Source organism: Mandrillus leucophaeus, unplaced genomic scaffold, assembly GCF_000951045.1.
Source record: "Mandrillus leucophaeus isolate KB7577 unplaced genomic scaffold, Mleu.le_1.0 Scaffold66, whole genome shotgun sequence".
Classification (NCBI taxonomy): Eukaryota; Metazoa; Chordata; class Mammalia; order Primates; family Cercopithecidae; genus Mandrillus; species Mandrillus leucophaeus.
Window position 1 is genome coordinate 5,052,989 of NW_012107141.1, and position 19,160 is coordinate 5,072,148.

At 39.4% G+C, this 19,160-nt stretch overlaps 1 protein-coding gene across 1 annotated transcript in view; it reads left to right on the plus strand.

Annotated features, from left to right (window-relative positions):
- Positions 1-19,160, plus strand: part of LOC105554813 (chromosome unknown open reading frame, human C11orf49) — a 258,467-nt gene that overhangs the window by 47,693 nt on the left and 191,614 nt on the right. The window contains 2 exon segments of the mRNA XM_012001406.1: positions 318-420; positions 14,042-14,065. Of these exon segments, the coding sequence (XP_011856796.1) occupies positions 318-420; positions 14,042-14,065 (127 nt within the window).

Here is a 19,160-nt window from a genome sequence, read left to right on the forward strand (position 1 = left end):
GTATCTGCTGAATGGTGCTAAATCTCCTCTTCAACCCACCCTTGTCATTGAAATGAAGAATAAAGGGTTGATGCTAATACTAACAGCCAGTCAAATGGCAATAGGTCATGTTCACATCATCTCTCAATCTATCCTTTGAGACTATAGCTCAGTTAGGGTCAGCAAGTTTGCTTTGCCTATTCCAGTCCACTGATGAAGTGTCATCAGACAGAGCCAACACTTGAATTGCCTTACACATGACCTCCTACTAGGATTGGGATCATTCTTTTTTTAATCTTTCTCTCATTTTCTCTTTCTCTCTTGCTATTTGATTACAGCTCAGCGACATGTCCTCACCTACATGGAGGATGCAGTGTGCCAGCTGCTAGAGAACAGGGAAGATATCAGCCAATATGGAATTGCCAGGTTCTTCACTGAATAGTAAGTACATGAATGTCGTACTAATACAGTCAACCCAGAGGAGGCGCTTGGAAGCAGGCAGGACACTTGAGGAACAGAGTGGGACAATGCTGATTATGTAGTGGCAGTGAATGTTTAGTTTTGGTAGGTTGGTTGTGGGCCGCCCAAACATGTTTTGGATCATGCCTTTGGTGCAGCTAGTTTTGTCCAGCGATGTCTCATGAATGGTTTTGATTACAGTAGCTTAACAGCCGCTTGTTTGATCTATTAGATCTGTTTCTTTAGGTTCGTCTTTTAACTTTCTCCTTTATTCAAAATATTCACTTTGATTTCCTTTAGCTGGTGTTCATCTAGCCTGTTTTTTTCATGGCTGGCTTTTCTCATGGAATTGTTTAGGCTAATGCTCCTTGCAGTTTTCTTTCTACAGGATGCTGTGCCAATCACTTAATGATTTAAGAGTATTTCTAATCAGCAAAATGAAGAGACAACCCACAGAATGGGAGAAAATATTTGCAAACTACCCATCTGACAAGGGATCAATAACCAGAATATATAAGGAGCTCAAACATCCCTATAGGAAAACATCCAATAATCCCATCAAAAAACGGACAAAAGATGTGCATAGACATTTCTCAAAACAAGACATACAAATGGCAAACAGGCATAAGCAAAAGTGGTCAACATCATTGATCATCAGAGAAATGAAAATCAAAACTACAATGAGATAACATCTCACCCCAGTTATAATGGCTTATATCCTAAAGACAGGCAATAACAAATGCTGGCGAGGATGTGGAGAAAGGGAACACTTCTACACTGTTGATGGGGATGTAAATTAGTATAACCACTATGGAGAACAGTTTGGAGGTTCCTCAAAAAAGGAATAGGGCTGCCGTAAGATCCAGCAGTTCTGTTGCTGGGTATATAACTAAAAGAAAGGAAATTAGTATATCGAATAAATATCAGTACTCCTATGTTTGTTGCAGCACTGTTTAGAGTACTAAGATTTGGAAGCAATCTAAGTGTCCATTAACAGATGAATGGGTAAAGAAAATGTGGTACATATACACAATGGAGTATTATTCGGCCCTAAAAGAGAATGAGATCCTGTCATTTACAACAAAATGAATAGAACTGAAGATCATTATGTTAAGTGAAATAAACCAGACACAGAAAGACAAACATTGGATGTTCTCACTTATTTGTGGGATCTAAAAATCAAAACAATTAAACTCATGGACAAAGAGAATAGAAGGATGGTTACCAGAGGTTGGGAAGGGTAGTGGGGAGCTGGGGGAAGAGGTGGGGATGGTTGATGGGTACAAAAAAAAAAATAGAAAGAATGGATAAGACATGCTATTTGATAGCACAACAGGGTGACTATAGTCAGTGATAACTTAATTGTTCATTTTAAAATAACTCAAAGAGTTGGCCAGGTGCGGTGACTCATGCCTGTAATCCCAGCACTTTTGGAGGTCGAGGCGGGTGGATCATGAGGTCAGGAGATTGAGACCATCCTGGCTAACACAGTGAAACCCTGTATCTACTAAAAATACAAAAAATTAGCTGGGTGTGATGGTGGGCGCCTGTAGTCCCAGCTACTTGGGAGGCTCAGGCAGGAGAATGGCGTGAACCCGGGAGGTGCAGCTTGCAGTGAGCTGAGACCGCGCCACTGCACTCCAACCTGGGCGACAGAGTGAGACTCCGTCTCAAAAAAAAAAGAGTATATTTAGATTGTTTGTAACACAAAGGATAAATGCTTGATGGGGTGGATACTCTATTCTCCATGATGTAACTATTTAACATTGCATGTCTGTATCAAAACATCTCATGTGCCCCCAAAATATATACACCTACTATGCACCCATGAAAATTAGAACTTAAAAAATTTTTTAAAGAAATATTTCTAGAGGGAGGATATCTTTCATAGATTATATATTTGAAAGGTCATACTTAGGCCAGGCGAGGTGGCTCACGCCTGTAATCCCAACACTTTGGCAGGCTGAGGAGGGCAGATCATGAGGTCAGGAGTAGGAGACCAGCCTGACCAACATGGTGAAACCCTATCTGTACTAAAAATACAAAAATCAGCTGGGCATGGTGGCACGCACCTGTAATCCCAGCTACTTGGGAGGCTGAGGCAGGAGAATCTCTTGAACCCGGTAGGCAGTGGTAGCAGTGAGCCAAGATGGTGCCACTGTACTCCAGCCTGGCCGACAGAGAGACACTCTGTCTCAAAAAAAAAAAGAAGGTCATACTTCTTTGTAAAGTATGCTTAGAATGTATAAAAGTCAAAATGATTACTACCTTTTTTATTTTTTTGAGATAGAATTTTACTCTGTTGTTCAGGCTGGAGTGCAGTGGCATCATCATGGCTCATTGTATCCTTGAACTCCTGGGCTCAAGGAATTCTTCTGCCTCAGCCTCCCTAGTAGCTGGGCCTACAGGTATGTGCTGTCATGCCCAGCTAATTTTAAAGTTTTTCTTTTGTAAGGACAGTGTTTCAGTATGTTGACCAGGCTGGTTTTGAACTCCAGGACTCAAGTAATCCTCTCGCCTTGGCCTCTTGAAGTGTTGGGATTGTAGCCATGAGCCACCATGCCCAACTGATTACCACTTTTTGAATATCACAGAACTGTTTTTAGGCTGAATGAGATAAACACTTTAAAAATACATTAATCTTCTTTTTTTCCAACTTTTATTTTAGATACAGGGAATACATGTGCAGGTTTGTTACATGGGTACATTGCACCCAGGTAGTGAGCGTAGTACCCAATAGATAGTTTTTGACCCATTACCCTCCTCCCTCCTTCCCTCTAGCAGTCCACAGTGTCTGTTGCTCCCATGTTCATGTCCATGAATGCTCAATGTTTAGCTCCCACTTATAAGTGAGAACATGTGGTATTTGGTTTTCTGTTCCTACATTAATTCACTTAGGATTATAGCCTCTAGCTCCATCCATGTTGCTGCAAAGGACATGATTTCATTCTTTTTTTTATGTCTGCATAGTACTCCATGGTATATATGTACCATATTTTCTTTATCCAATTAACCTTGATGGGCACCTAGGTTGACTCCATGTCTTTGCTATTGTGAATAGTGCAGCAATGAATGTATGAGTGCGTGGGGAGAATGATGTATTTTCCTTTGGCGTACCCACAAATGAATGGGATTGCCGAGTCTAATGGTAGCTCTGTTTTAAGTTCTCTGAGAAATCTCCAAACTGATTTCCACAGTAGCTGAACTAATTTACATTCCCACCAACAGTGTGTAAGCATCCTCTTTTCTTAGCAGCCTTGCCAGCATCTGTTTTTTTTTTTTTTTTTTCCCCTGACTTTTTAATAATAGTCATTCTGACTGGCATGAGATGGTATCTCATTGTGGTTTTGATTTGCATTTCTCTGATGATGAGTGCTAATGTCTCTGATGATGAGTGATAATGAGCATTTTTTCATATGTTTCTTGGCCACTTATGTATCGTCTTTTGAGAAAGTGTCTCTTCATGTCCTTTGACCATTTTAAAATGGGGTTATTTGATTTTTGCTTCTTGATTTAAGTCCCTTACAGATTCTGGATATTAGACCTTTGTTGGATGCATAATTTGTAAATGTTTTTTCCCGTTCTGTAGGTTGTCTATTGATAGTTACTTTTGCTGTGCAGAAGCTTTTTAGTTTAATTAGGTCCCACTTGTCAATTTTTGTTTTTGTTGCAATTGCTTTTGGGGACTTTGCCAAGAATTATTTGCCAAGGCTGATGTTGAGAAGGATATTTCCTAGGTTTTCTGCTAGGATTTTTATAGTTTGAGGTCTTACATTTAAATCTTTAATCTATCTTGAGTTAATTTTTGTATATAGTGAAAGGTAAGGGTCCAGTGTCATTCTTCTGCATATGGCTCACCAGTTATCCCAGCACCATTTATTAAACAGGGAGTCCTTTCCCCATTGCTTGTTTTTGTCAGCCTTGTCAAAGATAAGATTGTTTTAAGTGTATACTTTATTTTTGAGTATTCTATTCTTTCCATTGGTCTACGTGTCTGTTTTTGTATAGTACCGTGCAAAACATAATCTTCATGAAAGGATGTGCTAGATAAATACAAAGCATTATTTTTATTACCAACATGCCGTCACATATTTATATAATCATTTGGATTCTCTTTCCTTTTCCTCTGGTTTATTGGGAACATTCTAAGAAAGGAATAATAATCCTTATAGGCTTCTGTTTAAGTGAATCTTGAACTCAAGTTCATCTTCCTTGAACATAGATTTTTTTTTTCCTTTCTGTTCTCCAGAGGCTCCTTGGAGATCAGACAGCTATTCAAATGGCCTCAACTTGGGTTGCTGTTAGGGGAATACTTGAGATTCCCTAGCTCTTTTGCTGAACTCTAAAGTTCTTATCAATGAAATCTAGATTTTTTATGGATTGGCATTTTAGGTTCCTTGGAAAAAGAAGCTTTCTGGGAGTAAAGTTGTTCCTTTCACCCAGTCTTCTAAAGGAGGATGAAGTAGAGAAAGGAATTTTACTTGTTCTCGTGATGCGGGCTGGAGCAAATGAGGTAGGCAGGGAATAAAGGCTGAGATTGAATAGCCTTGCTCGCTTTTATAGAACTGACAAGCGAACTGACAAGCCTACAGGTCAAGTTTCTAGGCCATTTAATCTGTACCAGCACTCTTGAGGCTCCTTGCCAAGTGAAATATGACTCTTCTGGGGGTAATGCTTCTTTCTGGCTTTTTTCATTTTACTCCCCTCCCCATCTCTGTTATCAGTCTTTTCCCTATTACACTGGTTCCTTGAAGGTAGGCTTTTTTTTTTTTCTTTTAGGCAGAGTCTCCCTCTGTTGCCCAGGCTAGAGTGCAGTGGTGCAGTCTTGGCTCACTGCAACCTCTATCTCCCGGGTTCAAGAGATTCTCCCGCCTCAGCCTCCTGTGTAACTGGGATTACAGGCGCCCGCCACCATACCCAGCTAATTTTTGTATTTTTAGTAGAGATGGGGTTTCACCATGTTAGCCAGGCTGGTCTCGAACTCCTGGACTCAAGTGATCTGCCTGCCTTGGCATCCCAAAGTGTTGGGATTGTAGGCGTGAGCCATTTGCACCCGGCCTCATTTAGTCTTCATCTTTGCATTTCTGGTACTTGGCGTGATGCTTCACATATAATAGATGTTAGGCAAATATTTATTGAATCTACAGCAGTGTCTATATTTTAAGTTATTGAATACTTTCTACTCTTCTAGATTTTGTTATAATAAGGACTGTTTTCTTGTTTTTTCCTCCCTTATTTTTGGTAAAGCTCTATTTTCTGCCATTTTAGAAGCTGTATACCGTGCACCTAGCACTCCAAAAGTGAATTCCACTTTTCTGTGTAGCCAATTCTGAGCTGTAGTGAACCAACAGTAAGGCTGACTGTAGGCAGCTTTTATCTACCAATACACTGTTGAAAAAAAATCATTAGCCAAGGGTGGTGGCACATGCCTGTAATCCCAGCTACTCAGGAGGCTGAGGCAGGAGAATCACTTGAACCTGGGAGGCAGAGGTTGCAGTGAGCTGAGATTGTGCCATTGCACTCCACTCCAGCCTGGGCAACAAGTGCGAAACTCTGTCTCAAAAAAAAAAAAAGAAAAAAAATCATAAGATTTTCTACAGTGCTGATAGAAATGTACTTGCCAAGCGGGCTGTTTCTTGTACCCAGAAAGCTGAAATTTACATAATATACGAGTGACACATACCTGACACTTCCATAACTCTATGACACCAGATTGGCCTGAGGTAAGTTATTCCGAGAAGTGAAAAGTAAACCAGCTCCAAAAACTTTTTTTTTTTTTTTTTTTTTTTTTTAAAGACTTGAAAGGTGTGGATGTATGACAGAATGGGAAGTAATGTAAGTATAATTTGGTAGACACAGAGACCTGGATGATGGAAGCTCCTGAGTTTACTTTGTGAATTTGATTTAGTTAGTGAAAATCCTTCACTTTCAGGCTTCAGTTTTTTTTTTTTTTTTGAGATGGAGTCTTGCTCTGTCGCCCAGGCTGGAGTGCAGTGGCATGATCTCGGCTCACTGCAAGCTCTGCCTCCCGGGTTCACGCCATTCTCCCGCCTCAGCTTCCCGAGTAGCTGGGACTATAGGCACCTGCCACCATGCCCGGCTAATTTTTGTTTTTTGTATTTTTAGTAGAGATGGGGTTTCACCGTGTTAGCCAGGCTGGTCTTGAACTCCTGACCTTGTGATCCGCCCACCTCGGCCTCCCAAAGTGCTGGGATTACAGGCGTGAGCCACTGCGCCTGGCCTCAGGTTTCAGTTTTGTATTGATTTGTAAGAGAAACATAATGAAGGAAGAAGAGCTCCTTATTCTTATAAGTCCTCACTCTATAACCTTGGGCAAATTTCTGAAATACGGGCTTCAGTTGCCTCATCTATGAAGTGGGTTTAATAAAGCCTTACATGCTAATAATAATAATAATAATAATAATATATTATAATATGCAGTTTTTACTAAACTAATACCATGTCTTAGCTACTACAATTCTTTGAGATGGGTACTATTATTATTGTTATCTCTGTTTTATAGAGGAGGAAGTGGATAGTCAGAAAGGTTAAAATAGCTTCTTCAAGTTCACAAGCTATTAAGTGACAGAGTCAGGAATCAAGCCTCATCTGCAGTATTACAGAGGCCACTGTTCTCTGTTGCTTCCAACTCACTTTACTGCTTAATGTTGCTAGAGGGCTAACCAGATCATATTTAGAGGTTTCTTCTAGCTATGATTTCTACTATTTTTGATTCTCCCTTATGAACTATACTTTGCAAGCTTATCACACAGCCTTAGCTGGTGACCTCAGTTCATTGCCATTTAAACGTTTAATATTGGCCTTTTGGGGGATGCAGCTGGAGCTGACTGTAAAGAGCAGGAAGCATGATTTTTAAAAATATGTTAACGGTACCCTTCCATCTTCCAGTTTCAAGTTCGCGTCTTGAGACTTTCATATATTTAACCATGGGTGATTTACCTTTAAACAGTGATAAAAGTACTCCTTGAAATTGTTTTTGGAAGGCTTCTCTTCTGATTTTCTTCTCTGGGTCTGCTTGCCCTCTCACCTATGCTGTCTGTCACTCCTTGGTTGTTGGTGTTTTCAAACAAGTCCATGACTGTTCCAGCAAATCTGGATAAACTGCAAAACACAAGTGGCTGAGCAGTACTTTGTGTATATCTGCAAGTCCATGAGCTCTGTAGATCATATTCCTCTGGACACTCTTGAAAGATGGGTACTAAATCCCAGAGGATTTTCTTTTATGTTGTATGTAACCTCTACCTCTGAATGTTGTCCTTCAACAAGTAGAAGGTAAAAGAAATTAATATTTAGAGGTGCTACTCTAAGAATAGACCAAATGTCAACACTGGGTCAGGACCTCTGAAGAAGTACATCCAAGAAAATGAGGCGAGAGTAGCTCTAACTTAGAAACCACACCAGAGTGTGACCAGATTCTTGTGGTAAAGATAAAATGAGAAATGTGGCTTTTTGAGACATTGGAAAATAATGATGAGAGAGAAACAGGCTGAAATCTGAGAATTCCTATCAGAATTGGGAACCATTCTTCACAGGCTAAATTGATAGTTTACAATGCTGTGGCATCAGGGAGCTTGACCTCCACATACTAATATAGAAATGAATAATATTCTGTGGTCTTGGTTCGTGGGCCCAGGAGAGCTCACTTTTATGGTCAAGTGTCTTGTTTTTGTTTTTTAAAGGATGATTTTAGTTTTTTGGTGAAGTTTTTATGATGACTGTTTTGGTTGCAAGGGAAAGAAGTATACAGACTACCTTTAGTTTTTTTTAAGGATACGTGAGAATATAGGATGGCATTCATTTGCAAATTATTCATTCACAAATTATTTTTGGGCACCTACTCTGTGCCTGTGTGTACTATGCAATGGGAATGGAGCAGTGAGTAAGACAAATAAGGTACCTATTTATGAACCTAGTGTTTTAATGAAGGCAATAATCAATAAACAAGCAAATTGATGAGGATGAGAATAGCTAACAGTTAATAAACACCGTGTGCTAGGCACTGTTCTAAGCATATAATAACCATTATTTAATCTTCACAGTTCTATAAACAGGGTATTAGTATCATCCTCATTTTACTCATAAGGAAATTCAGGCGCTTAAAAGTAACATTCTCATGGTTACACAACTGGTAACTGTAACAAGACAAATAACAAGAAAACAGCCAGAGTAACATAATATATAGGATGGACAGGGAAGGCCTCTTGGAAGAGATAATGATTGAGAGCTCATCCCATCAGAGAGCCAATAACCTAACTCAGAGGGTGACTCACCTTCTCTTTGTCTACCTTGATTATCTAAGTAAGCTTCCTGTGTCCAAAAAAGATCATTTGATTGATTTTATTTGTTACTACTGAGAGTGGAGTACCCTTAATAGGCAGTGTTCCTAGGACCCCCTCGTGGGTAGTTGGCCTCCCTCATGGCCTGCTCCTATTTAACCAGTGAAAGTAAATAAAATAATTAGTCATCAAAAGTATTTGTGTTCTACACTACATAGTATAAATATGGAGATGGAAATCTTTGTCAGTTTTTAGAAAAGGAGCATTAATAATTTCATTTTGATACATGTTAATCATCAGAATTAATTTTGATTCAAATAAATCCATAAAATATGAACTTCATTAATTCATCCTTGGAGAAAAAAAGAGATTCCAATAGTGCATATCCATTTTTTTTCTTTTTTTCCTTTTAAGTTCTGGGATACATGTGCAGAGCATGCAGGTTTGTTACATAGGTAATAGTGCATATTCCTAAATAACTTAAAATGTAACTCTAATGAAAACGATCCATGATTATAAAATACATATCGTTTCTTTTTTTGTTTTTTCAGACAGTTACTCTAAACCCTATGAAAAGATGACCCACTTCTTTCCTACATAATCTAGAACAATCAGGGTATAAACATTCATTCTAAAGGTGACAGATTTTTTTAGGATCATTCACCATCTAGAGTTTAAGTAGTGTTGTTTGGGGTTCTTCTTGTGTCCGTGGTAACAGAGGAGCAGGTGTGAGCCAACAAGAAGCACATCAGAACAAACCAAGACTTCACTGATTTCCAGGCTTGTAGCTTTGAATGAGAGATGGACTTGAGACTTCTTTGGGCCATTTCTGCTCATGTTTTCTCTACTTATTTTTGTAAATTGAGCCAAAATGTGGTGTGGTGAAGTAATGGTGACTAATCCTATTATAGACTTCTTCAAAAGGGGTAATGCTTCCCCCTGTACCCATCCCCTCCCCTGCCTTTTTTCCATAGTTCAGTTCTTAGCCGGAGTTGACACATTGTAACAGAAAAATTACCCATTTCTCATTGTCAGCATCTGGATTCCCACAGACTCAGATAATTGTCAGGAATAGATTTGCCTTCAGTTAAAGCAACCCTATCCCCACTGTTACTCGGCCAGGCACCTCTGTTAGGCCATCACAGAACCAAATCTATAGAGGATTCTGGCTCTTTTCTATATTACTAGAGATATGCTATAGCATAAAGACTGCAGGAAGCCATAGTGGTGAGTTAAGAGTCACCAAAATCTGTTTTGAAACTTAAAAATCCAGGGTCATTGAGGATGCAAGAAGTTGCCTGTTTTTGTAGAATCCATCTCACTTCTTCAGTTCCTTTGTGTTATGGTTACAGGAAACTATCCAGCAGCACTTGACCTGGTAATGGAGGAAGCTATTTCACAGCCCACTGGTCCCTTGACTCATTTGGAAGTCAGAGTCAGAGGTTACAGAAGTAATAATTGGGCCCAGATTCTCCCTGTCAGGAAAGACCTTACTCCCCCCACCCCCTGCCTTCTTCAAGTTAGGAGAAACTTATCTGTTATGAAACCATTCAATAAGAGGAAATGAAGAAAACACCATCCTTGGCTGAAGTGTTCTCAAGCCCCAATGATATTATTTCTGTTTTCATGGGAGCTGCTTTTGCAGCTAGCTAGTATAAAATTTAGGTCTGATTTTTTATATTAAAATATCTCCCCTTAGAGAAATAACTTGATTTATTTCAATCTATAAATAATATAAAGGATCTTTATTTGGTTCAAGCCCTGATATTCCTTCATACCACCACTCTGATAATTCCCTGAATACTCCTCTGGCAATCAAATACATACACACAAGTCTGAATTAACAAGTGTCATGCCATTAGCAATGTAAAGTCAGTCATCAGAAGTTAAGAAACTAAGCCAGTTGTAGTGACTCACACCTATAATCCCAACACTTTGCGAAGCCAAGGTGGGAAGATCACTTGAGGCCAGGAGTTTGAGACCAGCCTGGGCAACACAATGAGACCCCTGTCTCTACAAGAAGAAGAAGTTTAAAAAGCTTTACTTCACCAACAACAGAACAATTTAAAATTTTCAGTGCTTTTAATTTCTTCCATAATTTGCTCAGAACTCCAGCAGATCAATCTGTGGAACTAGTGGCACAAGCTTGGCACTAGAGTAGGAAAGAATGACACAATTTGGCACCTTTAACCAGAAGATCTTTAATGAGCTGGCATGGAGGTGGAGGGGATAGAGAGGAAGGAAGGACAGTTAGGATTTTGGCAGTAACACAAAGGTTCTTCTTCCCTGAGAAAAGTGAAATGAAAGTCAAATGAAGCTTCGCTCTGCTTTTAGAATTTGCTAAGATGTTTGTCTGTCTCTCAGCTCCCGGGCCCCTTGCAGGTGCATCTTTATAGTCAATGACTTCTCCAAAAAACAAATTGTCTCTCAGGATCCTTCAGGAGGGGTCATATCTAACCAATTTCTTGTCTGAGGACATGATTGTGGTTCCCTTCTTCAACTATCAGATGCAATGCTACCAGCACTGCAGAAATTGTCTTATCAGAAAGTGACACAAGTGTGCACATTTCTTTTAGGACACAGTTCTAGTATTGCTGAGTTCTGGGGCTGCAACAGTAGATAATACTACAATGAGAGGTGTTTGGGAAAAGCATTGTTTCCTGGGTGGCTGTAGAAGCAGACTTGAAATCATCCCTTTGTCATTAAATAATATCAACAACAAATGTCTTTGTTGATGTCCTTGTATTATAATTTTCTAGGTCTAGATTTTCGCTAGGGATGATAATACCTATATTCTAGGGTTGTTATGCAAATCACATGAAATGACACATACAAGATGTCTGGCTATATATAATTCATCTTCATTATGTGTTGTTCTCCTTAAGCTCCACTTTTCTGGGATTTTGCATCTCTGTGGCTCTGGATAGTCTTCCTTTTCTCTCTGTAAATGGCATCAGAGTTGAAGATCTTGAGGACTTTTTAGTCTCTCTTTTGTATGTTTTTTTTTGGTGGTTGTTGCTGTTTTGTTTGTTTGTTTGTTTGTTTGTTTTGAGATTGGGTCTCACTCTGTCACCCAGGCTGGAGTGCTGTGGCGCAAACATGGCTCACTGCAGCCTTAACCTCCTGGGCTCGAGTAATCCTCCTACCTCAGCTTCCCATGTAGCTATGATCACAGGTGTGTGCCACCATACCCAGCTAACTTTTTTTTTTCTTTTTTGTAGAGACAGGGGTCTCATTTTGTTGCTCAAGCTGGTCTTGAACCCCTGGGCTCATGTTATCCTCCTGCCTCAGCCTCCCAAAATGTTGAAATTACAGGTATGCAGCACTGTACCTGGCCTCTCTTACTTTCTATAACACTTCTTGCTTGCCCTGTATTTTGTGTACATTTTTGGAGATTAAAATATTCAATGATTGCCTGCATGACTCTTAGCCACTCCACTCATCTGACTTTAGTTCATTCACAGAATAGCCTAAGAAAGTTTTTCTATCTTTGTTTTCTTTGCATATGCCATTTTCTCACTTCCTGTCTTTACCCCCTTTCCTCTACATACTAGAATTTTAAAACTCAAGGTGTAATGGGAGACTTGAGTCAGTCAACTCTATCCAACTTGTGTTGTTCCCACTCTTAGCTCTAGCAGCACAGTGATGTGCTCAGGGTAATGAAAAGCAGACTTTCTCTGCTGAGGTCATTGCTCCTCATGCTGGCAGCCTGCTCCAGGAAGCTGTTTATCTGTGCTTGCAGAGCCAAGCTCCAGCCTCTGAACAGTTGGAATGTATTGAGAAACCACAGAGCCCAAAGAGAGAACATTACACAGGCAGTTCCAGGCAGGGAGAGTATATTTACACCAGACAAACTGCAGCTTACATGTGTGGGGATAATTGTTCATCTGCACACTCTCATATTTTACCTTCTACGCAATCTATATACCTTCTCAAGAAGGTTTAACCAGGAGAACTTGTACTGCTATGTCCAAATTACCCTGAACATCCCCTAACATGTCATAAGGAAAAAGAGATACTATAGAAAATTTGATGTAAAAACTTTTTAAGGTAGTGTTTGTTTTTTGTGTGTGTGTGAGTCAAATTTGATGTTTAGAATCTTAGACCTTGTAAGCCTGATCACTAAAGCATTCAAAAATGCTGTTTCTTGCATGGAAATGTTTTTCTTCATCCCTTTACAAAAATATTCAAAAATATTAAGTATTGTTATAGAGCTTCAAATGTGCTCTATATTAATAGGAATATAAGATATGGTCACTTCCCTGTGAAATGTAATCTGGTTAAAGAGATAAAAACTCATTGGATAACAAACAATTACAGAACAATACAAGACCTTATATAATGGCATTCAGTTATATGGCCTAGTACACTGAGAACTGACAGTAAGAAAAAATAATGACTATTAGTTAAGTAAAAGTAGTTAAGTCATTATAGAGGAGTTTGTCTTGATTTGGAAAGGTAGGTAGAGTTTGGATAAACAAAACAGAAAGGAGACATATTTTGTGACATGAAAGCACCATAACATAGTGGTTAAGAACATGGACTTTGGAGTCAGACAGGTCTGTGTTAGAGGGCCTACTACTTTCTGGTATGAGATCTTGAGCAGATTGCTTACCTCGTCTATAAAATAGGGAGACTCATATATAAAATATAAAATGCATGTTACATAATTGTTGGAATGATTAAATGAGTTAATGAAAGTAAAGTGCTTGGTATTCCACTTAAGATATAGTAAGTGTTGAATTAATTGGTAGCTGCTGCTACTACTGTTGTTCACTCCTTCATTCAATGTATATTAACTGAGTGCCTATGTCTTAGTCAGTGTTCTAGATACTAGGGATATAGCAGTGAAAAAAACAGACCAGAAATTGCAACTCTATGGAGCTTCCATTCTGAAACTGTCTCTATTTTACCTTTTTAGAATGTGTGTGAATTATTTTAGACTTATACGAAGTTTAAAAAAAGTCTGTATATGGAGTTCCCACATCCATTTCATACAGCTTCTACTAATGTTAACATTTCCTGTATCCATAGTATAATTGCCAAAATCAAGGACTTAACATTAATTTAAAACTATTCACTAATCATAGGTCTTATTTAAATTTTCACCTTCATTTTTGAAGGGCAGTTTTTTCCTGAGATAAATTCTAGGTTGGCAGCTGTTTTACCATTCCATTATCTTTTGGTTTCTACTGACTTTGCTGAGAAGTTGCTCTCAGTTTTATTCTTGCTTCTTTGAAAATAATCTTTTTTTAAATCTCTGGATGGTTTTTGGATATTTCTGCTTGGTCTTTAGTTTTTGATAGTTTTAGTGTAATGTGTCTAGGTTTGTTTTTCTTTATATTTGGTGTTCTTAGTGCTTCTTGAACCTGTAGCTTGATATCATTTATCAGTCTTGGAAAATTCTCAATAATTAGCTCTTCAGATTTACTTCTGTTCTACTCTCTCTCTCTGTCTCTGTCTCTTTGTTTTGAGGCAGGATCTTTGTCTGTCACCCACATTGGAGTGTAGTGGTGCAGTCATGGCTTACTGCAGCCTCAACCCCCCAGGCAATCCTCTTGCCTCACTCAGCCTCCCAAATGGCTGGAACCACAGTTGCATGCCACCACAGTCAGCTAATTTTTTTGTTGTTGTTGTTAGAGATAGAGTCTTGCCATGTTGCCCAGACTGGCCTCAAACTCCTGGGCTCAAGTGATCCTCCTGCCTCGCCTTCCCAAAGTGCTGGGATTACAGACATGAGCCAACACAACTGGCCTCTGCTCTCTCTTTACTCCTATTGGTATTCTAATTATACAAACATTAGACCTTTTCATGGTATTCTCTGTCTCTTATGCTCTTTTTCGCATTTTCTATCATTTTGTGTGTGTGTGTGTGTGTGTGTGTGTGTGTGTGTGTGTTTGAGACAGAGTCTCACTCTGTCACCCAGGCTGGAATGCAGTAGCATGATCTCGGCTCATTGCAACCCAAGTTTGCCTCCCAGATTCAACCCGCTCCGCCTCCCAGGTTCAAGTGATTCTCCTGCCTCAGCCTCCTGAGTAGCTGAGATTACAGGTGCCCACCACTGCAGCTGGCTAATTTGTGTTTTTAGTAGAGATGGAGTTTCACCATGTTGGGCAGGCTGGTCTCAAACTCCTGACCTCAAGTGATCTGCCCGCCTCAGCTTCCCAAAGTGCTGGGATTACAGGCATGAGACACCATGCCCAGCCCATCATTTTGTAGTTTATGCTTTATTCTGGATATTTTCTTCTCATCTATTTTCCAGGTCATTAATTCTCTCTTCATTTCTGTGTAATTTACTATTAAACCCATCTACTGAGTTCCTAATTCTAATTATTGTATTTTTTTAGCTCAAGTATTTTTATTCAGTTTTTGTTTGTTTCCTTGCTAAATCTTGTCTGTCTTTGCTTGAACACAGGAAATAATAAAGCATGGTTATTACAAAGTCCATAATTTATTATCTGGATTCCCTGTGGGTCTGTTTCTGTTTTCTGTCCTATCCCTTCATTTTTTTTTTTTACTCCATTATCTTATCTTGTGTTATACTTTTTTTTTCTCTAGTTGAGTTCTGTAAATTGTGTTTGAAAAACCATACAGATAATGTGAGGCCCAGAATGATGCTATCTTTCTTCGGAGGGGATTTATATTTGCTTCTGGCAGATGGCCTGGGCACTAGCAATCCTGGATTACCTCAATCCCATGAGGGTTTGAAAGGATTTGAATATAGATTTACATATCAGGGAGGGCTAATTTTCAGTTAAGCACTTAGGAGTGCCAAAAGAGCCTTAGGGGTTTACCAGAGTCCCACCCCTCAACCTGGGTGGGTCCTGAACTCTAATTTTTTTTTTTTTTTTTTTTGAGACTGAGTCTCACTCTGTTGCCCAGGCTGGAGTACAGTGGCATGATCTTGGCTTACTGCAACCTCTGCCTCCTGGGTTCAAGTGATTCTCCTGCCTCAGCCTCCTGAGTAGCTGGGATTACAGGTGTGCGCCACCATGCCGGGCTAATTTTTTATATTTTTTTAGTAGAGACGGGATTTCACCATGCTGGCCAGGCTGGTCTAGAACTCCTGACCTTGTGATCTGCCCGCCTTGGCCTCCCAAAGTGCTGGGATTACAGGCGTGAGCCACCATACCCAGCCAACTCTAATTTTTTGTCTATAAGCCCTAACAGCATTTGAAAACCCAGGAATTTAACATTAATTCAAAATTATTAACTGCTTAGTTTATCAGTTGAATCTTCCAGAACTGGCAGAGGCCCCTAGAGCTACCAGTGGGTATAATAATACCTTATTTCTGAAGTGATGATGAGTATAAATGATATTGTGAGATATCTGGTATGACAGTAATGTTATATGAAAATATCTGAGGTTTCTTTTTTTTTTCATTTTAAAGTTTTTTGTAAAGATTTGGTTTTCCTGTATTGCCCAGGCGGCTCTCAAACTCCAGTCTTCAAGTCATCCTCCCGCCTCAGCCTCCTAAAGTGCCGGAATTGCAGGTGTGAACCACTGTGCCTAGCCAATATCTGAGATTTCTATTACTGAAAGAGTCACAGGTACTGTTAATTCTATGTTTATACTCATAATAGAAGGAAATGCCAAATTTCAGTTAGAGGTTAGTAAAAATAAACATATAAAAATTTCCCTGGCTCATGCCTCCCAGCACTTTGGGAGGCCGAGGCAGGCAGATCATGAGGTCAGGAAATCGAGACCATCTGGCTAACAGGGTGAAACCCTGTCTCTACTAAAAATACAAAAAAAATTAGCCGGGTGTGGTGGCAGGCACCTGTACTCCCAGCCTCTCGGGAGGCTGAGGCAGGAGAATGGCGTGAAACCGTGAGGTGGAACTTGCAGTGCGCCAAGATCACGCCACTGCACTCCAGCCTGGGCAACATAGCGAGACTCCATCTAAAAAAAAAAATTCCCCATCCAAGCATGTGGATCTCTTGAATTTAATCCATGGACCCTTCTGTTTAGAAACCCCACACATTGGGAAAAGCGGCACTAAATGCTCAGCTCACCTTTCTCGGTTTTATTCTATCATAACTTGGCCTCGTCATTCTTCATTTGCCTTGGTGACTCTCTGATGACTTCAGACAATTGCCTTGAATAATTTATCCATTTTTTTTCTCAGCCAGAATGGTTAGTCTGAATTACCTACTCTACTTTTATTGGAGGAACAGCTCTTTTAGAACTTGCATTATGATGGAACATATTAATAATTAGTTGAAGTAGAAAATATCATACACTGCAAGGGATCATAAAGGAATCTAATTTGACTTATAGAGGACTAGTACAAGGTAAAAAGCAACAAACAGAAAATGTATAATGAGGATAGGGCCAGTTTGTGGAAGGCTCAATTATATTGAAATAAGTAGAAAGGTAAAATGGCTGAATGTAGTGGCTCATGCCTGTAATCCCAGCACTTTGGGAGGCCAAGGCAGGAGTGTCACCTGAGGTCAGGAGCTCAAGACCAGGCTGGCCAACATGGTGAAACCCCATTTCTACTAAAAATAGAAAAATTAACTGGGTGTGGTGGCGGGCGCCCGTAATCCCAGCCACTTGGGAGACTAAGGCAGAAGAATTGCTTGAGCCTGGGTGGCAGAGGTTGCGAGGTTACAGGGAGGTTGCAGGGGCCCAAGATCACACCACTGCACTGCAGCCTGGGCAACAGAGCGACAGAGTGAGACTCTGTCTCAAAAAAAAAAAAAAAAGAAGGCAAAGACAGTACCTTGTAAATGCTGAGAAACTCATTGTTTGGTTTTCTTTCTATTTTTAAAATTTAGTAACTACTTATTAAATAGTTATCATATGCCAATCACTGTGTGTCAGATATAGTCCTCAAGAAATTCACTGTCATGTAAAAGTTAGATAGTTACACAAATACAATTAAAATAGAGCATTAGAAGTTCTAGACTAGTGAGTAAACTTTGATAGGAAAAGTGATTATTTATACAGTCAGGAAAGAATTCACAGAATAGTGACATTCAATTTAGGTTTAAAGAATATGTAGATAATTAGCAGACAGAGAAGGGAGAATGGAACTTCGGGAAGCGGGGACTACTTGGGAAAAGAGTGGAAATAAAAAGTAGATCCCAAGTTTAGTGTGCCTTGAGCAAAAAGAGGAAAGTGGATGGGAATGGAGATCATACTGAGAAATGAAATTCCTCAAAAGAGTGGGACCAGCTTTTCTTCAAAGAGTCTCACTTTATACAAATTCTGTAGCAGTAAATTTTCTTGGCCAAAGCAACAGAAACTCTCTCTGGCCATCTTAAGCAAAGAGACTTTAGTGGAAAGATGTGTCAGTTGCAGTAGCTGCTTGTGGATCAGACTGTTGTGGTGAGACCTTTGCCTCCAAAGCTCCCTTGATGCCTGTCTGTTTTCCAAGTCTAATGGTTCAGCCACGTGTGGATTTCATGAACCACTAATAATACCCTTCCAGCAGAGCCCTTTTTTGCTTAAGATAGTGAGATTTGGTTTCTGTTGCTTGCAACCAAGAACTCTGACTATTACTGTTATTAATTTTTTTGGTACATTCTTGAGTCATTTAGGAGTGTATTAGTTACCAGATGAAACTGAATTCTCATAAATGTTATTTGGTAGTGACTTTTACTTTGTAGGGAAAAAGAGGTATGATTGGACTGTTATTCTTATTTACAGGTAATATTTAGATTTTGTTTGATGTTAACACTATCCCTGGTAAATTTTTTTTTTCTTCTCTCAAGCTTCAGTGTGATTCCCCAGGAAAATCTTGGAAATTGCCAATACAGAAGATGCATTACTAAGTATCAGAAGTTTTCTTGAAAGGACAGCTAATCAGTTTCCCAAGATGTGATTCTGCCTGTTCAGTAGTTGCTTGAGTGCTGATAAAATTCCCCCCAAATACTTCCTAATATATTATTGAAATATATGAGATAAAGCAAAGCTAAACATATTAAAACCAATTTTTAAGTGGTGAGAGAAGTGAAATTGAAGTCTATTTTAGGAATTTGAAACATTTATCAACCACGGTTTTTCCAAAAATACACATTTGTGTCAGTCAAACTTTTTATCAAAAAAAACCTGTGAATTATCCATTTAAAATATGTTTTTATTACATTTTCTTCTGTATCTGAGAAATATGCCAGATGGTAGAAATTTCCTAGAAGTCTCTGACACTTACAGATTGAAAGATGAATGGCGAGAAGACAAGAATTTGGATATCCAGATTAATAGATAGAACTTTACAACTATTGACTTCTTATTTGCTCTGGTTGAGTATCGAAAAGGAACTAGGCAGGGTAGATGAAAATAGAGATTCTGCCGGGCGCCGTGGCTCACGCCTGTAATCCCAGTACTTTGGGAGGCCGAGGCGGGCGGATCACAAGGTCAGGAGATCGAGACCATCCTGGCTAACACGGTGAAACCCCGTCTCTACTAAAAACACAAAA